Raw genomic sequence first — 17,230 nt, 5'->3', positions numbered from 1 at the left:
TTATTTTGAAATGATTTTTGGCGATTTTTTTTGGAGGATGTTTTGAATTTCTAGCAGCCCGGCTAGCTCAGTCGGTAGAGCATGAGACTCTTAATCTCAGGGTCGTGGGTTCGAGCCCCACGTTGGGCGATAAGCAGTTTTTTTTTTTTTTTAGACCCAAAGTTACATTTCCAATATTCTGCCTCGTCTTTCAACCACAACCACATGAAATATTGTGAGGTTGAATGCTGCACGCTGACTGGTTGTGTGTCCAAATGGCTTCAAAGACATCTTTCTGCCATTCACTCCTCCAAACCTTTGGACACAGCTTTGAGCTGTCTCACAGGTGTAACCTACAGCTGTGAAAACCCCAAAGTAGTTTGTTTCTACAACATCTGACCTGAGCAACAAGGAAGTGCTGGGAGTTGAATTTATTGTATTATTTGAATTTGACATCTGGGAGAGACTCGGAGTAGAACAGCTGCTCCTTTCTGATGCTCCACTGACTGAGCTACAGATGATTCAGTAACAGCTGAGTTTTCTTTAGTCCAACAACTGCTGTCCATTCCTACCACAGGGAGCCACAGGCTTTAGTGTTTTCAGTCCTAACTCCTTTATTGTGAAAAAGTGTAATTCACATTTTATACAGATTTTTCATCCACTTTGGAAGAGTTTGGATCACAAATTTTGCAAAAGGCTTTCTTTGTCAGGAGGGGGATTTGAACCCACGTCTCCATTCAGAGACCAGAACACCCTTTAGTGCAGGAAGGTGTTTACCTTGAGTCTGGCGCCTTAGACCACTCAGCCATCCTGACAGACAGACTGTTCATTGAATTTGAATTACTTCCATGTGACAAGTGGAGATATGCTACGCTCTACTCTGCATTGCCATCATATTGGAGGTGGGTTTGGCTGTGCAGTCAGCATTGGTGGTTCAGTGGTAGACTTCTCGCCTCCCATGCGAGAGGCCCGGGTTCAATTCCTGGCCAATGCAATGGTCACTGCTCTCCATGAAAAGCAGCAGTCAGTTCTGCCTGGATACAACAGTGGTCAGGGCTGTATGTTTATACTGAAACACTGACAGCTCTCCTCCATCTCACTCTTCTACTTACTCTGGGTTCCAGGCCTCGTTGATGCAGTAGGTAGTGTGTCAGTCTCATGAAGTTCCACTTCCAGGCCATGGCAGCAATAATGAGAAGTCATTTCCACTGTGTGCTGTACAAGACAGAGAAACAAGTTAAAGGTTTCTGCATTGCTGTTCAGTCAGATCAACAGCAGGCTGCCATCCACAGTTCATCACTTTTATTTTCATTCCTTCTTCAAATCTTTGTTTTTATCATTTAATATGTTTTGCTGTGTTTGAACTCCTTAACGCTTTGAGCTACAGAAAGAACAGGAGCTGTCGCACCACACAAGCATTTCAAAATAAAAGCCGATTTAGATTATTTTATTTCTATCTTTAGCTCAGATGTAGGCAAAGCACAACACTGTCGTCAAGAAGGATCTTTTCCACTTCGGTGACTCAAAGTGACGGTGGCCACTGGAGAATCCAGCACCTTGGACCGCTCAGCTACACCACCACATACATCTGCTAGCTTCACTGCACTAATGCCACATGTCTCACATTTTGTGTCTCCTCAAAGCTGCGTCCAAACGTTAGGAGGAGAGAGTACCAGAAAGATGTCCTTGAAGCATCCTGGACACACAACCAGTCAGCGTGCAGCATCCAAACTCACAAACTCTCAAACTATATTTCATGGTTCTGGTGAAACCAAAGTCGAGGAAAAGGACAGCACAACTGTGCGAACGTCAGCGTGTCGTGTTCATAGAACAGACCCTGGCTTCAGGTTTTGTTCTCCAAAGAACAGAAAAATGATGACAGGTCAGGAGTTTTTCAGCAGCACTGATTAACAGGAAAACATGGAGAATGTCATTTATCGCTTTCCTCAGTAATGTGTACTGTTCTGCTCCTGACTCAGTGATGCTGTTGAATGGTTATATGTATTATGTATTTAATGTTCTGTTGTCAGTTTATCATCTGTTCCATCGTCTCTACCAGCACTTGACTGGATCCATCTTGATCACTGAGCTACATCAGAACAGGAAAAGGTCAGATCCTGATATAATCTTGTGAATCCACAAGTATGCCTTTCTTTGTTTGTGTACCAACAGCCTGAGCTCTGGTTCTGACTTTGTTTTGATGAACCTCATTATTTACACACAGCACATTCAGGACATTAATGTGACAGTTTATTATTTGCTAAAGAAACTCTGGCAAGAGTCACAATTGTCAGCCACGTACGTTGAGGGTATTTTAAGATCCAAAATACATCCTATCTTATCAGCGTGTTGCTGTGGCTTAGTTGGTCAAAGCGCCTGTCTAGTAAACAGGAGATCCTGGGTTAGGGTTAGGTTATTGATCAAATTTAAGGTTGTTAAACTAAATTAACTGCACAGTCTTCATGTCTCTCTTTGGAGCATCCTAAAGTTTTGTGGAAGAGGTGAAACCAAACCAGATACTATCCAGCAAAAACAGCTGAGTAGAGTGCTGTGGATTTGAGCCGGTAACAGGCTGAATGATTTCAGTGCAGATAAAGGTTGTGTATGTTGGCTGGTTAAAGCAGCCTGTGTTTAAATCCCAGCAGTTCCTTGTTGCTAAAGTCAGATGTTGTAGAAACAAACTACTTTTGGGTTTTCATCAGCTGTAGATTACAACATGATAAGCACATGATAAGCACTTCCTGTGCAAAAGGCCACTCAAGGCAGAGCAGTCTAGACCTGCTCTATATGTACTTGACGTAACTTCATGATAATGTTTTGACGTGAGTATAAAAAAAGAGGCCAAAGCATTAGGAGTTTGCTTTTAAGTGGACTTCAATGGCTGCTGTTTTGTCATCACATGTACACTTGTGTTCACTTTGGCAATTTGGGAGGATGACTACACAGGATAAATTGCTCCAAGCTGAGAGGATAGTTGAGAGATCAGGGTGTTGCACAAGATAAGTACTTCCTGTGCTTCATGATCAACGCTGAAGATGGCGGGGATTGAACGCAGGGCCTCATACAGGCAAAGCATGCACTCTACCACTGAGCTACATCCCCTGCATGGTGCACAACGCCCGCTGGAAACTAATCACTAAACTGTTACAAAGGAAATGATCGATCTGCAGTCTTTGCTCTGATCATTGTAACTTTGTGTTATTGTTGTATCTGCTAAGTTAAGCAGCACTTCTAATGACCTTCTAATGGATCTTTCTTGTCAATAAAGAACGCGTGAATAAAGATCAGAATGAAAAGTAACATTTTTTCAATAATTTAAAAAACCTTATCAAGGGCTCGTTGGTCTAGGGGTATGATTCTCGCTTTGGGTGCGAGCGGTACCAGGTTCAAATCCCGGACGAGCCCTTCATATCAAGTGTCCAATGATCTGACCCCCTTCTGCTGTGGACATTTTACCTCCTTCACTTTGCAGCAAAACATTTCCAATATTATTTTTTTTAAACATTGATTCAATGTGGTCCTTAACCTGCAATATGCCCTTTAAGGTAACATTTGTGACTTTCTAACTACTTTCTTAACCCTCCACCCTCCATATCATTGATAAAACTTGCTGACTTTTGGGTTTTTTTTTTTTTTTTTTTTATATTGTTCAAAATAAACTGAAATAAAATCAAATGGTGATGTGTGTCCATCTAAAATAATGGGAAATAGTGATGTGAAATGTGATGTGAAGAAATTAAATGGATCATCAGAAAAACACGTCCTGCTGCACCACAGAGTATGTGAGCGTTTACCAAAAGTGCAAACAGATGATCTGACCCTGACGTGAGTTGAACACGCAACCTTCTGATCTGGAGTCAGACGCGCTACCATTGCGCCACAGAGTCTCTCAGAAGCGTGCAACTGTAGGAGTTGAAACGCAGCAAAACATATTAAATGACCAAAATAAAGATTTGAAGAAGGAAATACACATAACAGTCTGTGTTTTTTGTCAATTTTTTGGAGGATTTTTTGCAGTTCCTCATCAGAGACTGGCAGCTGGACACACATGTCAGGATGGCTCAGTGGTCTTTTGGAGCCCACTGAGAGACGTGCTGTGTTTAATCTACTTTCTCTTATCCAGCATACATCGACCAACAATGACTGCTAGAGTCAAATATCTTAACATCAGTATGAACCAACATGAAACTAGCTGAGGTTTAAATAGTGTAACTACAGCTGCTGGTCATTAAGTCTCTGTGGGGCAATGAGCCAGTGCGTTTGGCTGCTAACTGAAAGGATGGTGGACAGGAACCTGCAGAAAGATGCTGAGGTTGTGAGTTCAAGTCTCAGCTGGAGCATCTAGCAGTCTGTGGATTACTCCTGGAATGAACTTCATAAACTATGCACCAGAGTGTAGCAAAAAAAAAGTTCTGTGAACTCAGTCTGTAGAATCCAGAAGATGAATAACACACTTTGTCCTGCTGTTATGGAATCAAATCCTACTTTAGGTTTTCTATATATTAAACTGATAAGCACTGTTGGGGATCAAACAGAAAAGGACAAACGTATTAAAGAAGAACAGATTTAACACTTAGCTATGAGCAGAGTGGCGCAGCGGAAGCGTGCTGGGCCCATAACCCAGAGCTCGATGGATCGAAACCATCCTCTGCTATTCTAACACACTGGATGTCTCATCATGAGTTTAACTTCATCAGCATTGATTATCAGAAAAACATGCAGAATGTCACTTTCCACTGAGAGTGAATGTTGGATCTTTCTTGTCAATAAAGAATGCTTGAATAAAGATCATTCTGATCTTTATTCTGAGAGTGAAGCACTGCTGGGGTTTGAATGCAGGATGACCTTTTCCCAAGAAATAAGAGCAGGAACAACTTGCTGTCCTCCTGAAATCCATTGCCATCTGCACAGTCTTCAGATTTGGCTCCAGGTGGTTCTGACCACAGCAGACGACCAGTCTGTCCACCCCCCCGCCTGTAGGATTAGGCCGATGAAGAAAATTATGTCCTTCGAGCCAGATTTGAACCAGCGACCTAAGGATGTCAACTGTCAGCCTCTACAGTCCTCCGCTCTACCAACTGAGCTATTGAAGGTGAATAACGCAAAGAAAATACTAACCTTCCTCTGGTGTTAGAGTCAGTTTTTTTTTTTTTTTTGGGATAATACCTCAAATTTCAGGAAGGATAACAAAAGTAAAACTACGAGGGCCTGGAATTGAACCCGGGTCAACTGCTTGGAAGGCAGCTATGCTTAACATCTATACCACCATCACATGGGAAGAGTGAAAATCACGGTCCTTTTTAATGAAACTGGTTATGGGAACTCACATGTGGCTGGACTTATGAACGAACATTATCCACACTGTCAATGAATCAAAGTAAACTAATAATCCATCAACAGAGGAGAAGGCCTCAGATATGTCTTTCTTTCTTTCCATCCTCTGGTGGAGGCCACGAGAGCTGAAAAAAGCTTCCGAATCGATGTAACAGGTGTGATGTTTTCTACAGTTCTTAGAATTGCGGTACGTTAAAGTCCTCTCATCCATGTCGTCTAACAACGGTCACCCCCTGCGGGGCACTCTGACAGCACAGGGGAACTCCTTCAGTCAGAGGCCGCTCCACCCAAAGTGTGTGAAGGAACGCTACGACAGGTCCTTCCTGCCTTCAGTGGTTAGGGTTAGGGTTACATAACAAACATTGCACCCAGTAGTCCGCACACCTCGCATCCCCTCGCCTGCAATTCAAGCACTAAATCCTTGTAAATATCTGTTGGTTCTATAATTTCATTGATGTTGTGCTTCTTGTAAAAGGATGTGTGGGCATGGATTGGTATGCAAAGCTAGTGAAAACACTGACTATCATCCAGCAGCTCGTACTGTAGCCAGGCAGGATCTTTGTTTTCGCTCGGGGGCACTGACTGAGTTCATGAGGTGCAAGTGGGGACTGGATATACTGGTTAGGGGGGTGATGAGTGGAGCGACTGAGCTCATGAGGTGGAGTAGAGCTGCTCACTTTAATGTGTCCAGCTCAGGACGCATTTGCAGCACAGCACTGAATCAGGGACCAAAATAAAATACACAGGATACATTTATACTCTCTGACACCAGCCGTGCCACAGATGATGGGGAAATGCAGAAATTGGGCTTCCACTTGCCTGAGACACTTTGTGGCAGCAAGCAGGTAAACACATCTCATTCCAGCTCTTTACCACCTGACCCAGAGAAGTCCAGATTTTTCCAAGCAAATGACCAGAAGCAGTGGAGACAAATACAGGCAAAGAGCAGGCAAAGAACAAGATCAGGTTCAGAAGGCAGGTGTGTTTTCTGGGGCGGAGATGATGCAGGTGATTATACAGAGTGCTGGAAAGTTACAAAGAACAGTCCGACAGAGTGGAGGTGGACGAAGGGACAGAAATTAGAGTACAGCATAGTGCTGCTAAAGGTTCCCCATATTTGAATGGATTCAGACAACAGATTGGCCTCCATACTCATCCTGTTAGAGCTGAGAACTGCATTTTCCGACACTGACCATAATATGTTACACGGTCTGGAGTCGGAAATTTGGATTAAAGGAACAAAATCATATTTATCAGATGGATGGATTGGATTCTTCCAATACGCAAAAACAAAGTTCTATACAGGTACTACTTCTTTTCACGCTCTGTATGCATCCTTTAGGGAATATTATCAGGAAGCACCACATCAATTTTCATGGTTTCAACGATGATCCCCAGCTGTTCATATCAACGAAGCTAATCAGTCAGTCAGACTTCAGACATGTCTTAAAGGCATAAAGGGCTCGGAGGACCTGGAATTGTTTACTGAAACTGAAGTTGTTGTACCTCAGACAAGTCTGATCTGATCGTGTTATCGTTATAGATAGCGTTACCTTGGCCTCCCCTTCCACTGTTAGGAACCTTGGAGTCATTTTTGACCAGAGCTTGTCTTTTTCCCCCCTCACATAAAACAAGCCCGAGGCGTTCTTCTCTCACCTGTGAACTATTTCAAAAATCAGAAACATCCATCGTCATGGGAATGCAGTAAGACTAGTGCAGGCATTTGTTACCTCCGAGCAGGACGGCTGTAGTTCACTACTCTCAGGATGTACGAACAGATCTCTGAAAAGCCGTCAGCTGATTCAGGACGCTGCTTCACAAATATTAACAGCATCTGAAAAAGATCACATTACTCCTGTATTAGCTTCTTTTCAAATGCCAGCCAATGTTATGGGCGTGGGCCGGGATACACCCTGGACAGGTTGCCAGTCCATCACAGGGCAGCAGAGGTACAGGGAGAACATGTAAGCTCCATGCAACATGCAAACCATAAACTAACTAATAAATGCCAAATTTCTCCCCCCCAAAAATATATATAAATAAGAAATAAGATTAAATAAGAAGGTTTATCACATTGTGGCTGTAGCTGTCTTTTCTTTTATGATACTACCAGATGAACCAGCAGGCATCGTTTCCACCACACACAGCGTGGACACATGGCACAAAGATGTCACACACTGACACCAAGCCAAAATGATAACAAACGTCCTCATCATCTCTTCCAGCTGTTGACCGTCTGACTGACTGAGTGCATGAGCCAAGAGAGATTCATTGTCATCGTTTGAACACAAATGAAAGCAGTTTGGCAGCTCTTTTCTGGCAGCGAAATCAAACACAATGGAAGTAGAAAAATGGCAGACAGGTAAACCAGGAGGTCGGAATATTAACAAAGAATAACAAATAGTGTAAAAACATTTATGATACAAATACCATAAAAGTTAGACAAAAGGTGATTATACATTTTGCCGAGTTGGACATGTGTGCGAAAGCTGTAAATTCAGTGGTTGTAAGGTTTGACGCTTTGGTTCTCAACCTTTTTTCAGTGATGTACCCCCTGTGGAATATTTTCTCAGCCATGTACCCCCTTACCAGCGCAATTTTGGATGAATAAAAAAGATGCCAAACTGTGCATCAGTGACTGGTTAAACTCTGTAACTAAGAAACAGCAAATAATTATCAACTTAAAGTACTTAAAGTGCTTCCACCTCCTTAAAATTGGATTTTCTAGGACCTCAGAAAACATTCAACTTTAAAGTCTCACGTACCCCCTTGCGGTGCTTTCACTTACAGCTCTTGGATAGAAACAGTTTATTGTTTTATGGGAGAGGGCAGAGGAGAGAAGACATGATGTCCATGGTGTGTGTGCACAGAGAGCCTTCTTCAGATGGCAGTGTGTGATATTTTCCTGGTTGTTACCTGGTGTGAGATGTGACTGGTCCATGTGGACACAAAGGACTTTGAAGTTCCTGAAGGCATTTACAAATGATGTTAGACGCCTGTGGTGCAGACATCAACAGCTCCTGACAACGTTCCTTACCTGGTAATCATCCAGGTTAGGATTTGACAAAAAGGCAGAGTGTCCTCAGCACCTGCTTACTGGTGCTAAAAAGCAGATTTTGTGAAAGGACCCTGGGTTGTGATGCAGCTGCTAACATGACTCTGACAGCTCATTCACTATATGAGACATTCACCTTCACCAGTCAGAGTCAGGGTCCCCAGAGGAACTCCTCTGGTTTCTCCTCCAGGTAAACAGGAAGTGGGGATTTTACTCCTGAGACAGGGGCCATGGACCTGAGAAATCCACAAGGTCCAAACTATCCTGAGACCACCGTCGACATTAGAGATCTGGACCCTGTGGTGTGTATGTGAATGTGTGTGTCTGTGTTTGTGAGGAGCAGCCTGACAAGTTAGACCAGATTCTAAGTCTGGCTGCAGACCTGTTCCACATCCTACAGGCAGACCTGGACCTGCTCTGAAGTGAATGTTGGTAATGATGTCACTGAGCTGGATTTTCAACTGTTTTGTGTGTGTGTGTGTGTGTGTGTGTAAACCACAGGTATGTGAGAACTCGCAAGAGACGTAAATTACTGTGGAGATTGCTCCTTCTGCTCCTTCTCTGCTTCGTCCTTCGGACTTTCGTCATCAACAGGTGAGACTTACCTGTAATGTGTTTGTTTGTGTGTGTGTGTGTGTGTGTGTGTGAAAGTGAGTTTCAAATCAAATCAAACGTTATTTTTATCATGACAATCATGACAAAGTGTGTTTCTTCAGTAAAAACATGAGGGGAAACTCTTTTCAGTTACTTGATAAAGCGTTCAACTTTTTCAGACACTCAGACACAGCGAGGCGAGGAGTTCCACCTGATCCGAACTCTGTGGCTGATGTCCCCAACACAGCAACCTGCCACCCACAGTCTCACATTGTGTTCCTCAAGACGCACAAAACAGCCAGCAGCACCGTGTTAAACATCCTGTATCGCTATGGAGAGAGCAGGAACTTGACCTTTGCCCTCCCGGTCGGCCAAGCAATTCATTTGTTTTACCCCAAACTCTTTGAATCGCATTTTGTAGAAGGCTTCAGCAGCGGCAGAGTGAAGGAGTTCCACATCATGTGCAACCACATGAGGTTCAGAAAAGCTGAGGTGAGTTTTTTTGTTTTTGTTTTTGTGGGTTAGATTTAGGGCTCAGGGGTTATAGGGTTAGAGTAACAGGTTAGGGGTTGGGGCTGCTCACTGTGGTTTATGTGTGAATCGTTGTAAAGTGGTTAGCACTGTTGTGTCACAGCGGGAATGTTCTTAGTTTGGACCCTGGGGGTTGTTCCTCCAAACACACGCTGGTTGATTGGTGACGCTCACGAGTTTTTTCTGTATCACAATGAAAACTGATTGATTGAGAGAGAAAAAATCTCTGAGAAAGTTCTCCTCCTTTCATGTTTTATGTTCTAGGTGGCTAAAGTGATGCCTGAGGACACCTTCTACTTCTCCATCATAAGACATCCTGTGACCATGATAGAGTCCAGCTTTAGTTACTTCAAGGGAATACCGGCCTTCTCCAATAGTCGCAGTTTGGAGGACTTCCTGGACAACACCAACAACTACAAAGATTCAGCACCGTGGAGTTTCTTGGCTCACAACAATCTGGCCTTTGACTTTGGCTTTGACCACAATGTCACAGCTGATGCTGAAGACCACGAGGACAAAGCCAAAAGGGCTGTTGCCGCCATAGAACGGGACTTCCATCTTATTCTTGTTTCTGAATACTTTGATGAGTCCATGATCCTGCTCAAACACGTCCTTTGCTGGTCCCTGGAGGATGTGGTTTCCTTTAAGCTCAACAGTCGCAGTAATAGAACTCGTCATCAAATCTCACCAAACACTGCAGAGAAAATCAAGCGTTGGAATGCTCTGGATTGGAGTCTCTACCTGCACTTCAACGCCACCTTCTGGCAGAAAGTAGACAGTGTTGTTGGAAGAGAGCAAATGAAGAGTGAAGTGTCTCAGCTGAGGGAGCTACAGGACAAGCTAGCAAACACCTGCCTGAAAGGGGGCGGAGCTGTCGACCCATCCCAGATGAAAGATGCTGGGCTGAAGCCTGCTCAGTCTGGAACAGCTGTTATTCAGGGCTATAACCTGAAACCAGACTTAGACAGCCAAACCAGAACACAATGTCAAAGACTCACAACTCCAGAACTGCAGTACACGGAGCGCCTGAAGTCCCTGCAGTTCCCTGTTCAGCAGAAACAGGTAAAAAGGATGGTTCCTCCATAGCATCAACACAGGGAGTGGTCAGACCTACGGGAGCCTGCTATGGACAAGTCAGTACACACAAAATTACACATCTCAGGACATAAACAGCCCCAAGCGTCCTGTCAACACACTCAGAAGTTCAGAACAGACCAAGTCTGCCATGAGTGTTTCATGGTGTTCTTTCCAAACAGTTGATGATTTAAAACAAGCAATTTATTTCTGTTTTTAAAGCCTAAACAGCCTTCAGTCATGAGCCACAAGAAAATCAGGAGTAAGGCCATGAATAGTTTCTTTATTAGTACTGGAAGGTAAATTTATTAGACAGAAAGATCTCAGCAGTCCACAGAAACAAAAACCTTTAAATAAATAAAGCATAGAAAAAAGAGAATGTATCTGTTATTATAAATGAACACATAGTTAAATATAATAATTATTATTATTATTATTATTGTTATTATTATTATTACTTCTATTATTAAATGTTATTAAATGTTTGAATTCTTATTAAATGTTTTTTAGCATCACATTGCAAAATGCATTCATTTAGCTCTATTATAAATTCCAGTATGCATGCATATCTTGCTGAATCTGCGCACTCACTGTTTGTCTGTCTAGTCTGTCAAACCAGATACTATCCAGCAAAAACAGCTGAGTAGAGTGCTGTGGATTTGAGCCGGTAACAGGCTGAATGATTTCAATGCAGATAAAGGTTGTGTATGTTGGCTGGTTAAAGCAGCCTGTGTTTAAATCCCAGCAGTTCTTTGTTGCGAAAGTCAGATGTTGTAGAAACAAAGTATTTTTGGGTTTTCATCAGCTGTAGGTTACAACGATCAATATTATAGATATGACAGACAACATTCTCCATGTTTTCCTGTTAATCAGTGCTGCTGAATAACTCATGTCTCGTGATGGGACATCCAGTGTGTATTAACAGCAGAGGATGGTTTCGATGAACCCACCAGCTTGGCGTTAACTGAATATAACTGGCCAGTTACCAGGGTCATGGACAGGCCAACCACTGTCCATGACTTGTTGTTAGAAGATGTTAAACAATGTTGTGGGTGTGTATCTACTGTAACAGACCGACTGTAGCTGAATAGATAGAACGGTTTCATCCTCCTCCTGGTCTGTAGACCAGTTCTATAAATGTTATCTCATAATTCTGGACCTTCAAGGACACACACTGTGTAACAGGAGCTCAGTGGACAGGTGAAAAACAGAAACTTAGGTTCAGTGGAAAAGTACAGAGTAAGGATACATGCTGTCTTTAAACAAAGCCAACTGTAACACTGTCATATTTTAATGTTGTGCAGATTACAGAGATTCTCCAACATCCTCTGTAGCTCCCCAACCGGGAAACTTGGTTTCATGTTATTTTTCATTTGATGTCTAAAATATTTCCTTCAGTTCTTAGTTCCTGGCAGAAAGCTAAATATGCAGAGGAAAGCCCAGAAGAAGTGGAGCAGAGCATTGGTGGAGGAAGAGCAGGGAGCAGGTTTTCAGCTTCTGTTTAGTTTGATTGATAGTTTTTTTCACTGACTTATGTCTAGTTAAATGAAACACTTATGTCCCATGAGTTTAAAGAAGTATTAATCTGTTGGTTAAAAACCCCAGTGTGCCATTTGTGAGTCAGGTATGTTCTGTTCATTTATGTTTAAGCTTCAGTCTCCTTATGCTTAGTTGACCTTTCTTAAATAGGGCCTATATTTGTACATTTTTTAGAGTTATATTTCCTAATGATGTAAATTGTTATTTGTTGTGACATTGTTTCTTTTAATTAAAAGAAAAAAAAATCTTCTTTCATACCTTTGACTTTTTCTGTTTGATCCCCAACAGTGCTCGTTAGTTTAAAATATAAAAAACCTAAAGTAGGATTTGATTCCATAACAGCAGGACGAAGTGTGTCATTAATCTTCTGGATTCTACAGACTGAGTTCATGTTCTGATAGATTTATTTTACAGCTGTAGTAACAATAAATCTCCAGCAGGTGGAAGTATTGCTGCTCAGATGTCATGTACACTGTGGGACACACAATACTCACAGAGGACTTTATTGTGCTGCAGTGAGATGTATAAAAAGCTCCAGTTCTACAGTCAGAAGATGTCCAGTCTGAAGGTGGATGAGTTCTGACTGCAGAAGAAAGTTTCAGAGTGTCTTCCAATGGCTGATTATTGATCTGTGATCAGGTTATGAGCTATAAACACTGATCATCTTCAGGTTGGTACAACAATCAATCAAATATGCTGCTTTCTGGGTCTTAACATTAATAATAAAAAAAATGCTGCTTGTGACATTCACATTAGAATTCCAAACAATATGTAAACTCCATGTCTGAATAGAGGTGGATGTGTGAACGTGTGTTAAAATCTGAGAGAATTTACACTCATTCAACTCAAATCCAGGAACATCCCAAACATGACTATTAGTCCTGTCTGAGAGTTTCCTCCACTGACAGCAAACATACTGTATATCCATACTGATCACTGTGATCAGGTTTGAATCATCTCTGTGAGAATCCCACATGAAGCTGTCAGTCCTGCTGGATACACACACATCCCACTGAACACATTTTACCTCACTATCATATGAAGAAATATCACAAACCAGATGAACTTCTCAATGTGATGATCAGAGAGCCTTTAGATTTCATCTTCATATGAAAGAAACATGTTGGTTTTTTTATGAATATATTTTAATTAGTAAATGGCAGAGAGGCCTTCAGGAAACAGAGAGAGAGAGATGGCCTGCAGGATCAACCCCTGGCTGGGACAGGACTGTTTGTTCAATGAGTCAAGCTGAAATAATTAATTTAATTTCATCTGAATAATGCAGCCATCAGAAGCCTGAGTAGCTCAGTCGGTAGAGCATCAGACTTTTAATCTGAGGGTCCAGGGTTCAAGTCCCTGTTCAGGCGATGCAGCTTCTTCCCTTTAGTGGTTCACATTATAGACTCCACAGCAGTGATAGGTGACACTGATCTATGAAATAATGAAACCATGAGTCTTTCATGTTCAAGGCCCATTTGTGCAGGAAAGATCTTGAGTCTGTTACCTCAAACCACTGAGCCATCCTGACACGTGTGTCCAGCTGCCAGTCTCTGGTGAGGAAACAGAAAAGTTAATGCTAACTTTGGTAGGACAGTGTCAACCGGTTGGGGCAGATGGCCGCCCCCCTGAGCCTGGTTCTGCCTGAGGTTTCTGCCTCTTAAAGGAAGTTTTTCCTTGCCACTGGCGCCAAGTGCCTGCTCATCGGGGGATTACTTATCAAGTCCCTCCCTTCTCCTGCACTGTTGTTATGTTCTAATATGTCTCCGACTCCACCTTAAACTTTACTGTCAGATAAACGTGCTATACAACATGACAATGGGCTCGTCCGGGATTTGAACCCGGGACCTCTCGCACCCGAAGCGAGAATCATACATCTAGACCAACGAGCCATTTACAGTAAGACATTTATGGCATTTAAAATGTGGTCAAATGTTTTCTGGGGGGGTGGAAACTGATCTGGGGGAATTGATCATACACGACAACATTGAGTGTCCACACACTGCCTGATGGTCTAGTGGCTAGGATTCGGCGCTCTCACTGCTGTGGCCTGGATTTGATTCCCGGTCAGGGAAAATATTTTTAACAGATATTGATAACGGTATCGGGAAAAAATTTCATTTCAGTCCATCAGTAGTTTGAAGGGATTTGTGAGTCTGAAGAGCTCCTGTCTTTGATACATCACCTGATGATTCCTCGGTCTGCTGCGTGATAGGCGGAGATACTGTCCACTATACTAACGAGGAGCAGGAAAGAGAAACATCACGTGGTGTGTGACTTCACTTCCTCTGTGGAAAAACAAACAGAGAATAAAGTTCTTTCCTAACAGTTTCTATCCAGAAACCTTTAGTGTGTGAGGTGAACATGACAACTTTTACATATGTTGGATGTTGGCAATTAGTTCCTTTACATTGGCTGGAAATTGAGCCCAGGCCTCCCATTTGGTAGGTGTGAGTTCTACCACCAAACCACCCAAGCTGACTGAGTGTCAGGTCTGCCCACACATCCACCGTATGGTTTTGCACCATCAACAATGTCTCCCCTGATACTGGAACATCAACCCAGCACCTTGACCCACATCCTGCAGCACCTGTAGCAAATATTCCCCAGAGATCAGGTAAGAGCTCTACACTTGTCTTTTCTCTGTTTGCATGTGTTCTTCAACAACATTCAATAGACATGATTAGCATCTAACTCAGCTACGTTAGACGGGTTTCTGAGGAGCTCAGACATCTGGGAGAGCCATCCTGACATATGTATCCAGCTGCCAGTCTCTGATGAGGAAACAGAAAAGTTAATGCTAGCTTTGATAGCACAAAGCTAGCATTAACTTCAATGCCGGGTTCAATTCCCGGCCAATGCAATGGCCACTGCTCTCCATGAAAAGCAGCAGTCACAACTGCCTGGATAGGGTTAGGGTCCACCCTAACAGTGGTCAGGGCTGTATAATGTATGTTTATATTGAAACACTGACAGCTCTCCTCCATCTCCCTCTTTTACTTACTCTGGGTTCCAGCCCAGGCAGGCAGCAGGCAGCGTGTCAGTCTCATAATCTGAAGGTGGTGAGTTGGACCCTCTCACTTTTAGTTCCACTTCCAGGTCATGGAAGCAACAATGAGAAGTCATTTCCACTGTGTGCTGTCCAAGACGGAGAAACAACAAGATAAAGGTTTCTGCATCGCTGTTCAGTCACATCAACAGCAGGCTGCCATCCACAGTTCATCACTTTGATTTTCATTCCTTCTTCAAATCTTTATTTTTATCATTTAACATGTTTTGCTGTGTTTGAACTCCTTAACGCTTTGAGCTACAGAAAGAACAGGAGCTGTCGCAACACACAAGCATTTCAAAATAAAAGCCGATTTAGATTATTTTATTTCTATCTTTAGCTCAGATGTAGGCAAAACACAACACTGTCGTTGAGAAGGATCTTTTCCACTTCGGTGACTCAAAGTGACGGTGGCCACTGGAGAATCCAGCACCTTGGACCGCTCGGCTACACCACCACATACATCTGCTAGCTTCACTGCACTAATGCCACATGTCTCACATTTTGTGTCTCCTCAAAGCTGCGTCCAAAGGATAGGAGGAGAGAGTACCAGAAAGATGTCATTGAAGCATCCTGGACACACAACCAGTCAGCGTGCAGCATCCAACCTCACAAACTCTCAAACAATATTTCATGGTTCTGGTGAAACCAAAGTCGAGGAAAAGGACAGCACAACTGTGTGAATGTCAGCATGTCGTGTTCATGGAACAGACCCTGGCTTCAGGTTTGTAGACAGATTAAATTTGTTCTCCAAAGAACGGAAAAATTATGAGACAGGCAACAGATGCACTGATGGTGAGAGTTGAATAGCAGCCTCATCAAACCGACTGACTACAGAGGTGATGCCCCCTTGTTGCGAAAATCAGGGATTGACTCCAAATATCCAAAATTAACTGAAAAACGGCTCTGCTGTCACATTAAACACATCAAAACTGAAACAATTAAACTGTATAGTGTGAGCACATATTCATAGGTGTCACAATATACTTGATGTCCTCACGTATGAATGAATGTTTCACTGATGCAGATTTTTTTTTTTTTTGACATTCTGTTGGTTCCTGTTTTCTGCTCAAGTGATATTTTTATGAGCTCTCTTCGGTACCAGAGCATCCCTGTGACCTTACTGTGACCTGTGGATCTCATTTCTGCCAGCCAGAGTCTGTTATGAATGATAAAATCTGAAAACATTCATGGAATACATAGAAAACAGCATCACAGAGTGACAAACATTGTTAGAACTTTATAGCAAAGTATGTCACAATAAGTAGAAAATATGTTGATAGACCGACAGCATAGGTCTCACTTTGAGTGATGATTTAGAAAATAATGCTCAATGCTCATTTTCACAAAACTATAATGGATCACAGTTTAGTTCTGATAAAGTGAGTAACTTACAGGTTTAATCCATTTTCAGTTTATATTATTTTCATATCCCAGCATATTTTAGGCATAATACAACAAATTGTCACATAATTTCTGATGGCAAATAAAAAAAACAAAAAAACAAAAACACATGTTTCTATAAAGATGAATTAGCAGAACAAAAGTCAACATTTTTTATGCGTTTTATTGAAATTCTTTGACAAAACCTTTTTTTCTGGTATATATGTCACTGACTCAAACACAAATGAGTGAGGACAAAAAACAACAAAGCAAAAGTAAAAACAAATTACCAAACATGTTACAGTTTGCCTTTGGTCAACCAGCAAAGATCCGGCAGTCACCTGCTTCGGTCTTTCTCTTCTTAACATTTGTCACAACCAAACGGTTTCCCCTCTGTATGGGCCTCCATGTGAAATTTCAGGTTTCGCCTTCGTTTAAATTTTTTGCCACAAATATCACAGCTGAAGGGTTTCTCTTCTGTGTGGACTACCATGTGTTCTTTAAGGAATTTCTGTCGTTTAAACCTTTTCCCACAAACATCACAGCTGAAGGGTTTCTCTTCTGTGTGGATTACCATGTGTGATTTAAGGGCGTTCTGTAGTTTAAACCTTTTCCCACAAATATCACAGCTGAAGGGTTTCTCTTCTGTGTGGACTACCATGTGTTCTTTAAGGATTTTCTGTCGTTTAAACCTT

The 17,230-nt window shown here is 42.3% G+C and overlaps 2 protein-coding genes and 7 non-coding genes across 9 annotated transcripts in view; 5 read left to right on the top strand and 4 right to left on the bottom strand.

Annotated features, from left to right (window-relative positions):
- The window catches only part of LOC115053729 (NACHT, LRR and PYD domains-containing protein 12-like), a gene marked incomplete at its 3' end in the record, with an annotated part of 72,670 nt that overhangs the window by 24,756 nt on the left and 30,684 nt on the right, over positions 1–17,230 (bottom strand). The window lies entirely within an intron of this gene.
- On the top strand, positions 57–129 carry trnak-cuu (transfer RNA lysine (anticodon CUU)). Its single transcript has one exon. It is a non-coding gene; the product is annotated as a tRNA-Lys (tRNA).
- trnag-ccc (transfer RNA glycine (anticodon CCC)) lies at positions 903–973 on the top strand. Its single transcript has one exon. It is a non-coding gene; the product is annotated as a tRNA-Gly (tRNA).
- Positions 3,313–3,384, top strand: trnap-ugg (transfer RNA proline (anticodon UGG)). The gene has a single exon. It is a non-coding gene; the product is annotated as a tRNA-Pro (tRNA).
- On the bottom strand, positions 3,795–3,866 carry trnaw-cca (transfer RNA tryptophan (anticodon CCA)). Its single transcript has one exon. It is a non-coding gene; the product is annotated as a tRNA-Trp (tRNA).
- trnay-gua (transfer RNA tyrosine (anticodon GUA)) lies at positions 4,985–5,072 on the bottom strand. The gene is given in 2 exon segments: positions 4,985–5,020; positions 5,036–5,072. It is a non-coding gene; the product is annotated as a tRNA-Tyr (tRNA).
- Positions 8,467–10,608, top strand: LOC115053461 (galactose-3-O-sulfotransferase 2-like). The gene is made up of 4 exons (XM_029518190.1): positions 8,467–8,558; positions 8,870–8,962; positions 9,142–9,454; positions 9,758–10,608. Exons 1-4 carry the CDS (start codon positions 8,467–8,469, stop codon positions 10,577–10,579), a joined length of 1,320 nt encoding a protein of 439 aa, XP_029374050.1. The 3' UTR covers positions 10,580–10,608.
- trnak-uuu (transfer RNA lysine (anticodon UUU)) lies at positions 13,401–13,473 on the top strand. The gene has a single exon. It is a non-coding gene; the product is annotated as a tRNA-Lys (tRNA).
- On the bottom strand, positions 13,924–13,995 carry trnap-cgg (transfer RNA proline (anticodon CGG)). Its single transcript has one exon. It is a non-coding gene; the product is annotated as a tRNA-Pro (tRNA).

The sequence above is a fragment of the Echeneis naucrates genome, chromosome 2 (assembly GCF_900963305.1).
Source record: "Echeneis naucrates chromosome 2, fEcheNa1.1, whole genome shotgun sequence".
NCBI classification, from domain to species: Eukaryota; Metazoa; Chordata; class Actinopteri; order Carangiformes; family Echeneidae; genus Echeneis; species Echeneis naucrates.
This window is presented reverse-complemented; position numbering and strand designations above follow the sequence as displayed.